This window comes from Rhinolophus sinicus, chromosome 14, assembly GCF_057876585.1.
Source record: "Rhinolophus sinicus isolate RSI-liver-muscle chromosome 14, RSI-T2T, whole genome shotgun sequence".
NCBI classification, from domain to species: domain Eukaryota; kingdom Metazoa; phylum Chordata; class Mammalia; order Chiroptera; family Rhinolophidae; genus Rhinolophus; species Rhinolophus sinicus.
This window is the reverse complement of record NC_142514.1, coordinates 178,759,883-178,777,838: the sequence shown is the minus strand read 5'-3', so window position 1 is coordinate 178,777,838 and position 17,956 is coordinate 178,759,883. Positions and strand designations below refer to the sequence as shown.

The following is a 17,956-nucleotide window of genomic DNA, read 5'->3' as shown; positions in this document are numbered from 1 at the left end:
ATAAAGTCTCTCCTTGTTCTCCAGGAAACAAAGATAATTGTATGAACAGACACTAAAAGATGCATTAACATCCCTTTCATAACAAAATTTATTAACCCACGTGCCATTGTCATGCAGGGTGGCATGGGGGTGGTCTCAGCTCCCGCTCCCCACACAAGAACGCAGGACATGGTGAGGCCAAAAAGGAACACCCACGGAGCCTTAGATAGGGGAGTCATATTACTATATTCTCGCTGGCGGCTGGGTTGGAGACACAGGGAGCAAATATCTGTCAGTACCCCAACAAGGGGTCTTCCTATACCCCAGTCTCGCTAGCGGCTGGGCGAGACAAACACGGGAAGTAGGATACATACACGATCTGCAATCTGCCATCCGTTTTTCTGCCTACCACCCAACCAACCAACCAACATAGCCACAACAGCTATACTAGTGGCTAATTGGCTAACTGGCTACAGCTGATGTTCATCCACCACCCGAGCCAACACCTTTCCATTTGAGGCCGAGAGCCTGGAAACTGTTCTCTGGGACTCTGTTCCCTCAACCGTGATCCCAGCCCTTGTCCAACTCAAAATCCAGCAGTGTAGACCAAAGATAAATGATATAAAAATACCAAGATGTCAGAGGCTGCTGGAACATACCAGAGGACCTATCGATTCTACCTGATAAGGGGTATGTAGAATTCAAGGAAGAGATTCCCAGGAAAAAGAATGTTTGAGCCAGGACTTAAAATCATAGCCTCAGGTGATTTCATTCCTTGCTCTCCTTCAGTGAAATTACAGCAACCTCTGCTGGGGAAAGAGTTGAAGAAATGCCTGTTTACCCTGTTAACTGGGAGTATATAATATAGTTCATTACATGTGCAGCAAATGATTAGAAATTAATCTTGAGATTTAGACAGGAAACAAATGGAGGATGGTTTTCGGTGTTTGGACATATAGCTCTTTTGTGAGAATTTTCAACAGCATCTTGAAAAATGCAAACCATAAGCCTCCAAATTGTTTCAGATCTCAATTTTCACCAGCATCTTCTTCCTACTCCCTTCTGAGATATGTATCATCTTCCGTGTCCACGATGTGGGTGCTTACAGCCATGCTCTTTCATCTTTCACAATAGTTGAAACATATGACAAAATTATTATTAATTTTTTTTTGGTGGGGGCAAAATTATCAAGATGAGTTTTAATCATGTGTCTGCCTGGAAGTAAGAGATAATTGAGCTAACATTTCTCCCCTACCACTTATATTTCCGCCTTCTGGCAACACGCACAAGTTTTCATCAACCACCACCAGCCCTCGCGCAACCTGGCTTCCTCTTTGACAAGCAAAGGTTCTTCTCTGTTACATTTATTTTCCCAAACTCAAAAGAAATTTGCTTTCAGATCTCACCTGAACAATTGTTTTCTCAAACTGAATGCTCAAATTCCTTAAATAAGTATGCATGAATTTGCATGTTACACATTGGAAGTGTGCTATCTATTAAGGGGTATTTTCTGATACTCCCAAAGGAAATTCTCGCTCTAACTTTCTGTCAGCCCAGAGTCAAGTATGGGTTACATAAATATGATTAAGAGCCCAAGACCAAGGGAGACTCAGACTGATACCAAGCTCTCAATGTTCCACGAGAAATTTAGCTATAAAAATGAAGGAAATGAAAAAATAGCGTTCACAGAACAAGATGGCTGGTTGTAAAATGCCTAGCACTGAGTTCAAACTTGGAAACTTTTGTCTCTTCATTTGCATGACTTCAGAAATGCAAAGAGAAAAATTTACATAGAATACCCAGGTACTTAACATTTCTTTGAACCCTTTCTGAAATTGGAGTTTATCGGTTGCATCCTCTGGGCCACTTAACCACCAAGCACTGAGGTCCTGTATGTGTTAATTCTTTATCTGCTTACACCCCTTCTGTCGCCCAAAATGACACTGTTCCCAGGGCAAATTAGAAGTGTGGAATATATTTGTTCTCTTGCAACCAAGAACATGTGCTTAATGTGGAGAATTCTGAGACACTCAGAATCGTACACAAGGTGCAGACATCAGCTGTTCTGTCCCTATTATGGATGATGAGCATGTTAATTTTCTTTAACCCAATCTTCCTTTCAACCATCCTCCTAATACAACTACATTTGAATGTTTGCTTAAATCCGTTTTTACTATTTTCAGCATTATATCAAACTTTTAATAATTTCCTATTCTTTACTGGCTTATTTTTGAAAACATAATTTTTTCCTCCAATACCTTACAAGCGTTGTATAAATTGCCTGTCAATCTTTCCTCACATTGCAAAGAATGATGCATCACATAGTTTTTCTGGAGTCACCTGTGTCACCTCATGTTTCAGTCTAAACCAGTTGCTTCTGAGCATGCCACACAGCTATCACCCTGGGACTTCCCATTGCCCTGTTTTATGTTGAATTCCCTATATCCTTGATCCCCCATTTTTCTCTTTCTTAGTGTATTACTACATGTTGGTAGAACAAATTCTCCAAAAACGTGCTGAAAAAGGGTATCTGGGAGATTCTAGTTTTTGAGACTTTTCTCTTCTGAACATCTACTTTTTTATATCGTTGTATTAATTGAATTCTAGAGGGGTGTGGAGTTTGAACTGGAAAATACTCATTCAGTCTATTTTCTTCTAGCATCTAGAGTTTGTTTTCAGAATCCAATGTAACTTTTAATTCCAAATATTTGTATGTGTCATGTATTTTTATCTCTGGAAACTTTTATAATTTATTTTAATCCCTAGAGGTAAGAAATACATGACGCTAAGATTTAATGTAAATCCCATACATTCATTTTACTGGACTGTCAGTAGCCATATTCAAACTAGAACAGTCCTGTGTACTTTGTTCTAAAATTTTTTCCATGTATTTTTTTAATTTAATTTTTTATATTAGTTTCAAGTGCACAAAACATTTAACCCCTCACAAAGTGATAACACCCCCCAAGTCTACTACCCCTCTGACATCATATATAGCTATTACAATACCATTGACTATATTCCCTATGTTGTACTTTACATCCTGTGAATATATCTATATCTTATCTCTATCTACCTATCTATCTATATATTATATATAATCTATATAGATCTATAGATATATAATTATTGTTGACATTCAATATTACTCTACATCAGCTTCAGGAGTACAGCACAGTGGTCAGGCATCTATACAATTTATGAAGTGACCCCCGCCCCGTAAGTCCAGTACCTACCTGATACCCTATATACCCATAGTCTTTACAACATTATTGATTATATTCCCCATACTGTATTTCACATTCTCATGACTATTTTGTGACTACCAATTTGTACTTTCTAATCCCTTCACCTTCTCCCCGATCCCCCAACCCCCTCCCATCTAGCAACCATCAGTGTTGTTTTTTTATACAATGGTTTTGGTTGGGTTTTTTTTAAGCTTTAACAGTTTATTTTATTTATTTATTTATTTTTTATTGGGGAAGGGGAACAGGATTTTACTGGGGAACAGTGTGTACTTCCAGAACTTTTCTCCAAGTCAAGTTGTCCTTTTAATCTTAGTTGTGGAGGGCGCAGCTCAGCTCCAGGTCCAGTTGCTGTTGTTAGTTGCAGGGGACGGAGCCCACCATCCCTTGCGTGACTCGAGTTGTTGAACCGGCAACCTTGTGGTTGAGAGCCCACTGGCCCATGTGGGAATCCAACCGACAGCCTTCGGAGTTAGGAGCACGGAGCTCTAACCGCCTGAGCCACCGGGCCGGCCCTAACCATCAGTTTTTTCTCCAACCACTCTGAGACACACTGTGCACTACTGCCCTGGCCCCAGCCTACCTCAAATAAAACCTGGGCTTGACTGAAGGATTTTTGCAAACCTCAGTGGAGAAAAGATAAGTAGAATCACTTTGCAACCTATAAAATAATCATTTAAAAATTTTGAGTTTTATTGTATTCAGATCCAAATTGAATATGAACCTATACATTATTAACTGTATGATTATATGATTATGAGTAAATTTCTTTCTTTCTCTGTCTCTGATCTTCCCTTTAAAATGGGAGTCATAATGCCTACTTGTAAGGGTTGTTATGATTAAATAAGATAAACATGTAACTAGCACAGAGTGAAAACTCATGGCTTCAAAGTCAATCTTAACTCCTTCCTCCAACCTCTCCTGACTTTTTATCAAATCTTAATGGTATTCTGAGGGTCAAATTAAACTGGATATTAAATGCAACACACCTAACAAAGAGCCTGAGGCATAGTACATATTCAATAAATGTTAATCTCCTTCCTTTGTGAGCTTAGGTTTTATTACTGTAAAGCTGTGTGACTCTCACTGTGCCACACTGTTTCTATAAAGAGTGACAGAAGGGAATGCTTTGTCAGAGGGATTCTAAACTAAGGATCATGTACTTTATATCACAAAAAATAGTGAAGGGCAGAATGTGGCTCCCTGTAAGAAAACAATTCCCCTGTATCCTTTTTTTCCTGAAGAAGGAGGAGGAGGAGGAGGAAGAAGAGGAGAAGAAAGAAAGAAGAAAAAAATCAACCAGGATGAAATATGAACTGTGAAAAGTGAATTAAACCATATTACAAAATGCGTGGAAATGTTCCTGAAAGAGGCAGGGGTTAAAAGCAGCTGACCTAAGTAACTGAAAAGCCACCCTTTGACAGTGTGCCTTAAGGCTAAAGATAAAAAAGAACTGTACGTATAATAAATGCCACACACTAGTAGGTAAATTTATTTCTTACAAGAATACTGGTTAGCAATTCTGGAACAACTTTCATGTACACTAAAATTAAACAGACAAGTAAATAAAATTTGGACAATTGTTACCAGGTTTCTTACATTCAGGAAATGGGTTATAAATAAGCATGATGGGAGAGGTGAGTGGTAGAATGAATCCTGTGGGGCTTTCTAAATATAGTTCAAAAGAAAGAAAGAAAAAGAAGAAATCAGGGCTCTCTGTAGAAATTAAAATTCTAGGTCTGCAACAGTGAATGAGCCTGGAGTACCTTACCGTTCTGGGAAATAAGAAAGTGCTAAAAACGGCAAGGGAGGGTTAGGGCATGTGAAAACTACAGAGGAGCCAACTCAGCTCTCAATGGCCAAAGATGGAAAAAATTTGAGCAACAAAATAAATATTTGTCATATCCCAAGAGTAATGTAAATGTTTATGAGTCCATACTGATATGAATGGATGATTTAGTAACTAAATAATGAGAGAGAAGGGACAAATCTTTTTTAAAAGAAGACTTCAAAAACTCAATGAAGAAGAAATGAGGAAAATGGAAAATCATCTTTTGAACATCACAGTAGTAATTACTGCAGGCCAATTCTACACATGAATGTTAAAATTAAGGGGTGAAACTTTAAGGAGAAATAGGGTACTTGCTTAGCCTCAAAATATTTATTACTGTGGTGGCTTTAACACAGGTCCACATTTGTTTTTATCTTCTTTTCTCCAGGAAGTGGAGCTCGTATCTCCTCCCCTTGAATGCGGACTGAAGTTATGAACTCACTTCTAATGAATAGAGAATTGAAAAGAGAAAATAGTAACTTTACAGAGGACACCCCTGGCAGACACACCCTTAATCAAGAAATCATGGTTAATCTCACCAATGATGTCATGCTGATATCATGAGTGCACCAGGTGTCCTGATAGGATGTGATAAGATCGCTTTATCTGTATGGAATTCTTCCTGAAAACCCACAAAGCTGGTCTAATCATGGGATAATATCAAACAAACCCAAACTAAGGGGACAATCTACCAAAGAACCAAACAATGCTTTTCAAAAATGTCAAAGTCATGAAAAATAAGGGTAGTCTAAGAAACCATCGTAAGTGATAAGAGACTAAGGAAACATGACAACTAAGTACAACGTGGTATCCTGGATTGAATCCTGGAACAAAACTGGGCATTAATGGAAAAACTAGTGAGACTCTAATAAAATCTGTGGTTTAGTTAATGTTGCACGAATGATAATTCCACAGTTTTGATAAATGGACTATGTTTGTAAGACGTTAGTATTAGGGGAAGATGAATAGTCTATATGGGAACACTATACTATCTTTACAACTCTCCTGTAAATCTGAAAATGTTACAAAACATGTTGGAAAGTCAGTTTAGTACTTACCAGCACGTTCCTAGGTTGGAGGGTGGGGGTGGGGTGGAATGGGGTGGAGTAGGTGGGTTGGGGGTGGGGTGGGAATGTGAACTTTGGCTTTTGCCAATCTCTGTGGTATAAACCCTCCCACTACAGCCAATTTCAAATTCCCAAAATTGACTTGTGCTCCCTGAAAATTTAAAATCAACTCTCACAAGCCAATAAAAGCCCATTCAACACCACTGCATAAATTTTCAATTGCCTCTTAAGACTCAGAGTTGCTTCTCTTACCATCTCCTCTAATGTCTACAGTTCTCTCTCCAAATTATACCTCGCCATCTGCCCCTCACACATCAAAGTTAGATACACTAGACTCTCTTGTCTGTCCCCTGAATACCCTAAGTTCTCCCTCGTTAGAGTCTTTTGCATGGATCTCCTTCTGTCTCTTCCCCTTCATCATGCTAACTCCCTGTCTTCTTTAAGACTTCAGTCTAGAAGAAAAATCTTCTGAAAGATTGCCACTGACGTGGCCCCTAACCTGGGTTAGAAATTCTTCCTACGTGCTTCCCAAGATTCGTAATCTCTCCCTATTATGGCCCTTGTTGCTCCAGGTTGTAGTTATATGTTTCTGTGGCTCAGTATGTTCCACTATGAGCAACTGCAGAGCAGGGACTGTGGGTCAGTCTCTACTGTAGGCCAAACTCCTAACAAAGCACGTGGCACATAGTAGGTACTCCCTAAATGACCATTGAATGTATTAAAACAGAAATAATTTGTATATACATATACGTATTCTGAAGAAGAGAGGCAAGAATTAGTAAAAAGTGTGGGAGAATCTTTGCAAATATGGTAAACAAGGAGCTAAGAGTAACGTGTGTGTGTGTGTGTGTGTGTGTGTGTGTGTGTAAACTAAAGACAGTGTAGACGACTCAGTTCAGTATCAAGAGAGGAAAATTAGTTTATAAATCAGATATACAAGTACTTCAGCAGTAGATTTATAAATCAGGAACCAGGCACAGCTCCAGCGTCCAACTGCCACCTTAAAAGGGAGCCACTGAAGTCGTTGGAGGGTATAGGAGGAGCCAGAGTGGAAGTGTGAGGGTTTGTGCACATCTGACCACAATCCAACCTCAGCCTCAACAATCCCAACAAACCAACAATGACAGCAAGTTCGTTGTCAAGTAGTTGTGATGCTGTTCCAAGTTTGCTTTACTTTTGTTTAACCCTCATAACAACTGATGAGATAATTGATACTACCAATAAGGAAAAATAGGTCAGGGAGGTTAAGTAACTTGCTCAAATTCACACAGGCAATCAGTGACAGTATCAGAATTTGAACCCATATCTGTGGGATTTTAAACTTTTATTTATTTTAAGCATGTTTTTTCCAGGACCCATCAGCTCCAAGTCACATAGCTGTTTCAATCTAGTTGTGGAGGGTGCAGCTCACAGTGGTCCATGTGGGGACTGAACCGGCAACCTTGTTGTTAAGAGTTCCGCGCTCTAACCAACTGAGCTAATTGTCTGCCCCCATATCTGTGGGATTTTAAAGCCCTATTCTTTGTTTTGTTTGTTTTACACTTCATCACCTTGCTTGAAGAATAAGTGTTGATCTTGCTCTCAATGTCCCTGACCTAAACCATTATTTCTGTACCAGGGTGTAAATGAACCTCAGCAGCTGATTGAAATAAAATCTTGAGGCTTGACCCTCCCACCTCAAATATAGTTAAAATTTGTCTTAATGATAACGATAATGATCTTTTTTTTTATTTGACAGTTTTTGCAATGCTGATGTCAGCTAAAATCAAGAAACGTTTTTCTGCAAAGAACAAAAATCTGACTCATTTTTCTTCTCATTGGCTGGATGACTGTTGGATTTTAGAGAGAATGCATGAGGTAAAGATTATTCTCCCTGCCTCCTTTATACTACCTTGTAAAGCAATGGAGTAGATGGGTAAGAAGAAAAAGAACCGATTTCTGGGAACAACTTTGGCGTGGTGGTCATAGAAGGTACGAGGCCAAGAACACCTCAAGAAGGATGTTTGTCCTTCAGTACCAGGACACACAAATGGGATTTATAGTTAGCACAGCAAGGATTGAGCGAATGTCCAAGCTTCTCATGACTGGTGCCATGATAGCAGGAATATGTTTCACAGCCTCGTGTTCTCTTGAGTTCTGGAATGGAGCTCTAACTCATGGAGATTTGGGGTTGAATTTCTTTGCTCTCAGACCTACTTTAATGAGGATGTGCTCCTGACTCCACAGAATAGGGAGGTGAGGAAATTACTTGCAAAATAAAACATCAATCTCCAAGAATAGCCTCATCCCTTCCCTCTCCTATCCCTTCCTGTTCTCATCATGATCGTCACCAATAATAGTCCCTCACTGATTATCGCTGTGCTAAGGTGTTATGTACATAGTCCTTACAACAAACATCAGAAATAAACAAAAACGTTTTCATATCACAGTTAAGATACCAAAAATCTAGAAGCAATTTGTGATTTTTTCCCCCTGCGTATACAACTAAAAAGGGACAAGTTACAAGAAAATAATACCTTAATTCTATCTGTATAAAAAATGTGTGCTCTTAGGTATGAAATAACACTGTTTCCTCTTGCATTTACACCAGAATTCTTTTCCAGGCTTTATTCCATCTCTAACATTCAACCATCTGTAACTCCAAGAACCCCACAGATTATTATCACACAGAAGTCTCTTTCCAATTTCAAGAGTCAGAGACAACCTCAAACCCTAGAGGGAGGTTGCAAACCATGTGAATCAGTAGTCATGGAAACAAACCTACCTCTCCTGAATGACAGCAGTTTGCTTTGCACCCACGGCTGAGATGGAGATGGTTAGGCACAATTCCAGCAAGGTAAGGATTAGCATTAGAGACACAAGGTCCTAGGGGATATGATACCTACTGAGTTTGATAGCTCACATCAAACTCAGTAGAAACATTCAGAGGAAAAAAAATGTTAGCAGGAAACCAAACTACAACATTTCCCTCCCATAAAATGGAAATGCGTAAACCATAAATTAGGTTTAATACACAGTCACACACCAACACTCTCTAAGAGACCCAATATCAATCTAAAAGCATGGAAATATTTTTCCTGGAAAGAGAGATACAGTGTATTTCTGTATCAAGGGATGGGAAGTAGTCATGGGGGAAAGAAGTTGCAGAGGCAAAATTCTGACACCATCACTACCATCTACCAGCTGGAAGAGGAGCAAACTAAGAAGGTGAGTAGGCAGTTTTTTAAAAATGCACCAAAAATGACCCCTCAACCATTTCATTAGTTGTACTTCCTATAGGTTCAGGCATTTTACACTATTTCTAAAAACTAAAACACTGAGCTAAAATATTAAATAAAAAATTACTTCTTTTATTACTGAGGCACCTAGAAGAAGCAAATACAAAATTGCTCTGGAGGGAAAATAACACAAAATCCACAGAAAAATATAATATATACATATAAACTGAGATCAATAAAATATAATGAAGAAATATAATGAAGAAAAACGAGGTCTCTAACGTCCATGAGTAGCATCAGTAAAGAGGAGAATTAGGAGTAAGTTAGGAAATAATAGTTCATATCATCAAGGGGAAATGGATGGATTTGAAGGAAAATATTAATTTCTAAGTTGACCTCAGAAAAGGGAGAATGCCTAAACACAAACGAAAAAATACTTATTTGGAAAGGTTATTAAAGATCTTTTCCTTTGAAAATATCATACTCAAATAAATTCAAAATTGAAATCATCCAAATTTTCAATAAGTCATTATTTGAAAATCCCAGACCACAAAGAAAATTATTAGGCTCCCAATTAAGTTTTAGGAAGCAAGATGGGGAATGAAAAAAAAGTTCTTAATTTAATCTCTCTGAGGATTTTAATAACAGTGGTGGTAGTAATATGGATAATAATGCAACAGTGTTCTATACACTGTTTTAATGGCTTATCAAATATTAACTTATTTAGTCCTTGTACCAACCATGTGAGATTGATACTGTTACTATTCTCACTTTAAAGATGAGAAAATTGAAATGCAGAGGTTACCTAATTTGCCCTTCATTGCAGTGCCAATAAATGGCTGAGCTGAGATTCAAATCAAGGCAGAATGGTAACTGGTATATTATTTTTCTGTATACTTTAGGTTGTTTGAAATATTTTATAATGAATCATAATGTTTTAAAACATACGTTTGATGCGGCACCCGTGTAAATGCATAAGTCCGGTAACGATGAAGACTGACAGCTCTTGAATGACAGGCTGTTAACTGCTAAATTTATTGATAGAAAAATAAACCCCACTAGTGCAATTGTAGCACTGGCAATGTTCATCCCGAAGCTGCTTTGCATCTAAAAAGCAATGATTTTCAATTAATATAGGCAGCACAATTCATTTAAATAAACATCAATTGAATGTTGTTTACACAACCAGCAATATCCTAGATGCTGGGTAAACTAAATGAACAAAGATACAAAGGTCCCCACCCTTGTGGAGCTTACATTCTACAAGCAATGATAAAGAAAACAACCAAGTATACTAATAGGTAAATTATATAGTATTTTTAAAAGAAATTAAGTGCTATGGGATAACAGAGTGGAGTAAAGAAGATGTGGAAATCCAGAGAGAGGAGTGGAGGTTTATGATATTAAATAGGGAGAGGCATTGAAGAGCTGAGGGAGGTAGCTTTGAGGATATCTGAAGGGATGTCCTCTAGTCAAGGAAATACTCAGTTCTAAGCCCTGAGGCTAGAGTGTCCCAGGTACATTCTAGGGAAGCAAGGCTGGCAAGGTGGTTGGAGGGGGAGTGACCAAATGTAAACAATGTCTGGAAAAGAAGAAAGGGAGTGACCAGATAGCAGATCAGGTAGGGAGGGACCTTCAGGTCATGGAAAAGGTTTTGGTTCTTACTCTGAGAAAAACAGGTACTTTAGAACACTATGTGCAAAGGGGAAAGACAATTAGATTTCTTTTTTTTTTTTTTTTTTTTAAGGGAACACTCAAGTGAGACTAGTTTAGATAGGGCCAAGTTTGGAAGGAAGGAGCTGATTAAGAGAGCGATGGTAGATTAGATGAGGTGTTATCAGTAGAAAGATGAGAAATGGTCAAAATTAGATATAGCTTGAACGTAGGGTCAACAGGATTTGCTGACAAATTAGATTCAAGATTGTTCAAGAAAGAAGAATAAGGGATAATTCTAAGGATTGGGACCTGGAAATCGGGAAGGACGGATCCAGTTCCCATCCACTGACATGAGGGGGACAGTGGATGGAGAAGGTTTTTGGAGGAAGATTAGGAGTTGAGTTTTGGACCTTTGGAACTCTAAGTAGATGCGATCAGATATGGAGCAGTCTTGTGCTCAGAAGAGAGATCTAGGCTAGAAGTATTAATTTCAGAGTTGTGGGCATACAGATGTCATTCAAAGCCATGAGGATGAATGAGATTGCCAAAGGAGTGAGTAGAGCAGGTGACAAAGAATTCAGCTTCGGGATACCCCAACATTAAAAGGTAGAAGAGAAGAAAAGGAACTAGGAAAGGAGATTGAAAAGGAGAAACTAAAAACATAGGAGGAAAACCAGCCAATCAATCAAGGTGCCCTTGGAAGCAAGTGAAGAAATCATTGGAAGGAGTGAGTGATGAACTGTGTGCTAAATGTTGCTCATGGGTCGAGTTCAATGGCGATTGAGAATTGACCTTTGTCCTACCGTTGTAGAAGTCTCCAGTGAGCTTATGGAGAGCAGTTACAGAGGTGTGACGGGAAAGAAAATAAAGCCTTATTGGAGTGGGTTTAATTTAAACGGGTTAGATAGGAATTGGAGCCAAAGTACAGAGAATTCCTTTAAGGAGTTTAGCTAGAAAGGGACAAATTGTGCTTGTGGCTAGCAGGAGAAAACAAGGTTGAGATATTTTTCTTTCAAGAGCGGTAAGTGGATGCTTATAGGCCAATTAAAAAGATCTAGTAGAAAGAGAATTGGAGTGTGGGGAAAAAAGGAACAAAATCAAGGATTCAAGTAGGGGTACTGGCTTTGAAGAAAATCACAGAGGTCACTGATGGTAAGAGGAAAGAATGAAAAAAATATACTGGTATGGATCTGGTCAATGAGGTAGATATTATAGTGTGGGTCTGGAAATGCTGATGGCTTTAGTTTCTCAGAATATAGGAAGCAAGGTCATCACCAGAAAGTAAAGATGAGAGAAAAAGGGTTGGTGTTTGAGGAGAAAATATAAAGGACAAATAGCCATCTAGGAAGGAGGGAGAGTGAATGGACTAAGAAAGTAATATAAATAGGTAGATGATTTAGTTAGAACATATAATAAAGACCTAGTAATTGTTTAATAGCTCATCAAAGGAATAAAATTTTTGGCTTTCAGTTGTGGTGGGAGAGTTTATACTCAAAATAATTAGAATTGCTCAAATTTAACAATACACAAAAATCAAGAAGGTTTTTCTAAGCTTCAGATTCATCAAATACTCATTAACCATCCCACTAATCATATTCACAATCTGTATGATTTTCTGATGATCTACTATGTGAATGCCTTAAGAAAATTAATTTTCTTGTGCATTAAAGAGACCCAGTGTCTCTGCTGGATTTACCAACCTCTACTCTCCTACTATTAATGGAGAACATTTCTACTCCTGTGGCCATAGGGAAAGAGGAAGAAGAACTGCTACTTACCGATGTTCTTGTGGGTTTTTCTCCCAGCTGCAACAGATATGGATCCTGAACTAATAAACTGTTTGAAAAGAGGAAATGAATCAGATAAAAAAATATTAAGCCTCAACTAGTTTTTCTAGTTCCTCCCATGATTAGCAAATATCTAGCAAGTGACAAAAAAACTTTTTAAAATTCACGTCCAGAACACAAAATTATACTTGATGTTGCTCATCATGTTATATGAATAAAATTTTAAATTAGTTTAAATTTTGAGTAAATTTATAATATTTTCATTTTGTTTTAAGTCTGGCTTTTTACAGGTTTATGTGGGTGTGCATACTTTAAAAACATAAAATAAATATATAGATATAGATATTTACTGCAATGTATTTACCTTTATGCTTATATTTATTTTAAATGTAAATAATATTTATTTACATATACATGTGTATATATATGTAATATCATTCTCACATTCTTACCCAAGCTTCAGATAAGGGTTTGATTTATTGGACTAGATGTTCTAAAAAATCTTTTACAAATATTTGAGTGTCTATATTGATGTATCCACTACTTTTTAAATTATTATTTTGCTATGCTATTGTTTCCATGACTCTACTTTTGATAAATTGAATTCTCCACATGTTCATGGTTTTCTCAAAACCTCATTGTATTTTTTACCTCAAATCTCACAACCATTTACCAATGGTTTACCACTCCTATGGTCTGAGGGGAAAGTTGCCAAAATCATGCAGAGCAAAGGCTTGCTACCTACAGTTCAATTATTGAATTCTGGCCAAACATGAAGGAACAGGCTTTGAATTCTATTTCAAATAACGCAGCGGTTATCACAGGAACCTCCTGAGTCACTGCAGCTTTGTGCTTAAGAGCGTATGCTCAGTGTTCTGATCCCATCTTCAGCTCATGTTCATTCTGTAACCTTAGAATAATTATCAAACCCTTCTTTGATTCAGTTTATTTTTCTGTAAAATAGAGAGGTGCATGTCCCCATGTTAATATTACTTACCTTATAGCTACGTGGGGATAAAATGAAATATAACAACACATAGTCAGGGTTATATATGTGCCAAGCACGCAGAAAGCACTCAAATTATTAACAATCGCTAAGGTTTTTATACACATTTTTCCATTTAATTTCACAGTGACCCAAAGAGAAGGTCCTCATATTATTTCTACCTTCCTAGTGAAGAAACTGAAGGGTGAGAGTTTCCAAAGTCACATAGTTGATAAGGATGAACAAGAAAAAGACTGGAGAAGGGAAGGAATCACACAGTCGATATATACAGCAGGGCATGTATACAGAGGGAAGGGGAGCGAGACGAGGGCTTAGTTGAAGGTAAGGCCAGATCTGAAGGGTTTTGTGCCATGTTGTGGACCTTAGACTCTGCTCTGTAGGTGAGACAGCGCCAGAAAGAAGCTTCTAGCAATGGGAATCCAATGGTCAGATTTGTATCTTAGTGTTGATGCTAAAAGAGTGCAACTCTGGCTCTTTCTTTCTTCTTTCTTCTTCTTCTTCTTCTTCTTCTTCTTCTTCTTCTTCTTCTTCTTCTTCTTCTTCTTCTTCTTCTTCTTCTTCTCTCTTTTGATAAACTGACCTCATTTTTTGGGAAAAGAAAATTCTTTTCTGGTTGAGTAATTTAAACATTTTATTATTCTTTTTTCTACAATACGGAAAATTTCCATTCAGGTAACCAGAATTCATTATGCAAAACAAATGTGTACCCTGGCTTTTCTCGAAAAATTCAGATTCTAACTATTCCATCAAAATGATATTAACTATCTAAAATTTTCAGAAATATAAAATCCAAATTACACATTTTGAACTGTATCCAGAAATAGCAGATAATCTTTTGTCAGAATATGAGATCCGATTTGGGCCAATAAATTTTAGCCAAATTATAAGCAATTTCTTTTTAAAGGAGATCAGAAGGTCAGTGATTTTCAAAAAATAAAAACATGAATAAATTAAGAGCCCAAGACTTGTTATACATTTCTTTCTTTTTCATTTGCCAATTACAGGTTCTATTCACTATTTTCAACTAAACTTTCCCATCTTAGATTTTATGGTAGCATTTTTGTTTTCATGTTTACTCAAAGACTGAACATGTATAAATTCTCAAGGTTCTAGCACCGGAACAAACAAGCAAAACAAACAAGCAAAACCAAAAAAACCATCTGGTAAGTGATAATCAAATGACAAAGCTGAATAAATAAATTTTTAAATCACCCAGATTTTAAAAAATCACCTAGCTTATTTTCACTGGTTATATTTTGACCCAAACAGGGGATATCACTCTTCTGATTTTCAGACAGTAATCAGCAGGTAAATTTCTTATCTCCCAAACCAGGACTCTCTGGATGTACTACACAAGCCAATTCATCAATACTCATTTTTCATTCAATTTTATTAGTATCCACAAATTGAATACATGGGTAGTAAACTAATGTTTGGGACTTAAATTGTTCTCAGCAAATGTAATTTCTTTTAATCAGAAAGAAAGATGTTTTTGTTTTTAAAACTTGTTTGTGTCAAGAATTACAAATCAAACCTACAGCATGTAACCTTCAAATTACCTAAGAACAATACTTCAATAATCAAACACATTGCTAGCCATGGTATCTAAGAAATGATCTATGGTCAGCGTATTTGAATACTCACAAATACAGCACCCCATATCAGATAGCCTGTGTAGAAGGTAAAAAGAAAAAAAGAAGTGCCTGAAGAGATGGGATAAGGTTTGTAAGGAACCCAGAAAAACTCCCAGAGCCAGAATTATTGCTCCATTCAGGATCTGGATGGCCTGTAAGAAGGAAAAGAAAAAAAAGCAGAATGGTCATATACTGGTGTATACTGAGAAGAGACCGTTTAAATTTTCCTCAGAAAGGAGATATCAGGAGGTCAAATATATGGTGATGGAAGGAGAACTGACTCCCACCACTTCCATTGGCAACCCTACATCTTTACCTTCTTCCCTACTTCTGTTCAATCTCGCAAACACTTTTTGAAAGTGGCAGAACAACAGATATACGGGAAAATGCTCAACTTCACTAGCTATTAGGGAATACAAATCAAAACCACAATAAGCTGTTAGAATGGCTATCATCAACAAGACAAGTAATAAAAAATGTTGGAGATGTTGTGGAGAAAAAGAGCCTTCATACACTGCTAGTGGGAATATAAATTGGTACAGACACTAGAGAAAACAGTATTGCGATTCCTCAAAAAATTAAGGATAGGATTACCAGATGACCCAGCAATCCCTCTTCTGGGTATCTACCCAGAAAATCTGAAAAGATTTACTTGTAAACATATGTGTACCACTGTGTTCACCGCAGCATTATTCACGGTGGCAAAGACATGGAAATGTCCTTCAATAGATTGGATAAAGAAGATGTGGTACATATACACAATGGAATATTACTCGGCCATAAGGAAAGATGAAATACTGCCATTTGCGACAATGTGGATGGATGTTGAGATTATCATGCTAAGTGAAATAAGTCAGACCTAAAAAATCTTAGACTTCACTCATATGTGGGATATAAAACTGAAAGCAACAAAGAAACAAGACAAGCAAACAAAGAAACAAAAACTCATAGACACAGACACCGGTTTAGCGGTTACCAGAGGGTAAGGGGGAGGGAGAGTGATAGAAGAGTGAAAAGTTGGTCAAATCTATGGTGATGGAAGGAGAACTGACTCTGAGTGGTGAACACACAATACAATATGTAAATGGTGTATTATAGAAATGTACACTTGAAACCTATATAATTTTACTAACCAATGTCATCCCTATAGATTTAATAAATATTTAAAAGGTCAAAAAAAGACATACATATGTATAATAAAAAACAAAGGAAGTAGCAGAAGAGTAAAAGAGATAACTGATAACATAAATTGAGTCGAACTATCTTCTCTGCATGTTTTGGGGTCATAATATGATGAGGGCAGATAGGCATTAAGCAACATTTTACTCAATCTTTCCCTCAATCCAATTTTTAAATTTAAAATACAGAACATGAGTTCATAGAATTCAGCCTCTTGATATAGATGGTCAGACTGGAGTCCACTGTTCAATGTTGATAGGATGTTTCTATCATGAGATTATGCCTCTACATTTCTTTTTTTCTTTTCCCTGGTTGAGGCAGTTCGTCTCCAATTGTCGGTTGGCGGCTCACAGCAGCTCATGGCGGCTCTCGCGAGCCCGTGGCTGCTGCCCCCGGCAGCTCACACTAACCTCCCGCTGCTCACGGCAGCATAGCTCCAGGGAGACCCATTGTCCACAATCTTAGCTGGAGAGGGTGCAGCTCACTAGGTGGGAATCGAACCCATGACCTCCGTGTTAGGAGCACTGCGCTCCAACCACCTGAGCCACCGGGCCGGCCTGCCTCTGCCATTCTATTCCCAGGTCTAAAATATGCAGCAGTCTTTTATTAAAGGAGCAATGCTATTGATGGCATGTTGAATAACTCAGAAATTCCTCCGTATGAGCATGAATAAGGTTTTCCATGTGATAGTTATTAATATTTTCTTTCATCTTAAGGCAATTTCTAAAATAAGGCTGACTTACCCAAGAGCTTGTAGTTCCTCTTTCTGGTAATTTTGTGATCTATCAGTGAGTTGGTAAACAGAATTATTCGCCACCTCTGGTTCCACCCGGCTTCCTGGGGTACCACCTGCTGAGGCTGTGCCCAGCTCTGTATTAACTACTTCTTGGGAAGCCATATAGGATTGGTAATTGCTGTAATAGGAAAGAGCCCCTAAAGCTTTATGTTTTCCCTTTTACCACTAGCTAATAATATTTTTGTGTGTAATAGAAAAGTTCGATTCTGGTCATACATCAAAATGAATTTCCATGAATGGGGCAGGAGGGCAGAATAACAGAGTTTTTTACATTGTCTAGTGCCATTTTGTCTTGGAGCAGTAGACATCATTAAATCATTGTAGTAGACATGGGTACTTCACTTTGGAACAGTAAGGAGCAATTCCTTTCTCATTTTTACATGCACTTATATATTATATAGTCCCTGCCTGTCTTCAAATCAATCCTGGACAACCAGACATATGGTTTCATTGAGCAGTGATCTCTTATGTGAGAAAGATGGCTTTAGTCACATTCCAGTAACAGTAATAGGTATCATTTATTGAGTACTTACTGCTATGTGCCAGGCACTGTCTAAT

General features: G+C 37.7%; 1 protein-coding gene across 1 annotated transcript; it reads right to left on the bottom strand.

Annotated features, from left to right (window-relative positions):
• Positions 1–7,530: 7,530 nt before the first annotated feature.
• MS4A3 (membrane spanning 4-domains A3) lies at positions 7,531–17,500 on the bottom strand. The gene is given in 7 exon segments (XM_074337168.2): positions 7,531–8,918; positions 8,921–8,987; positions 10,289–10,439; positions 12,771–12,832; positions 15,434–15,478; positions 15,480–15,575; positions 17,342–17,500. Coding segments are annotated over 7 exon segments (630 nt in total). The 3' UTR covers positions 7,531–8,868.
• Positions 17,501–17,956: the final 456 nt, after the last annotated feature.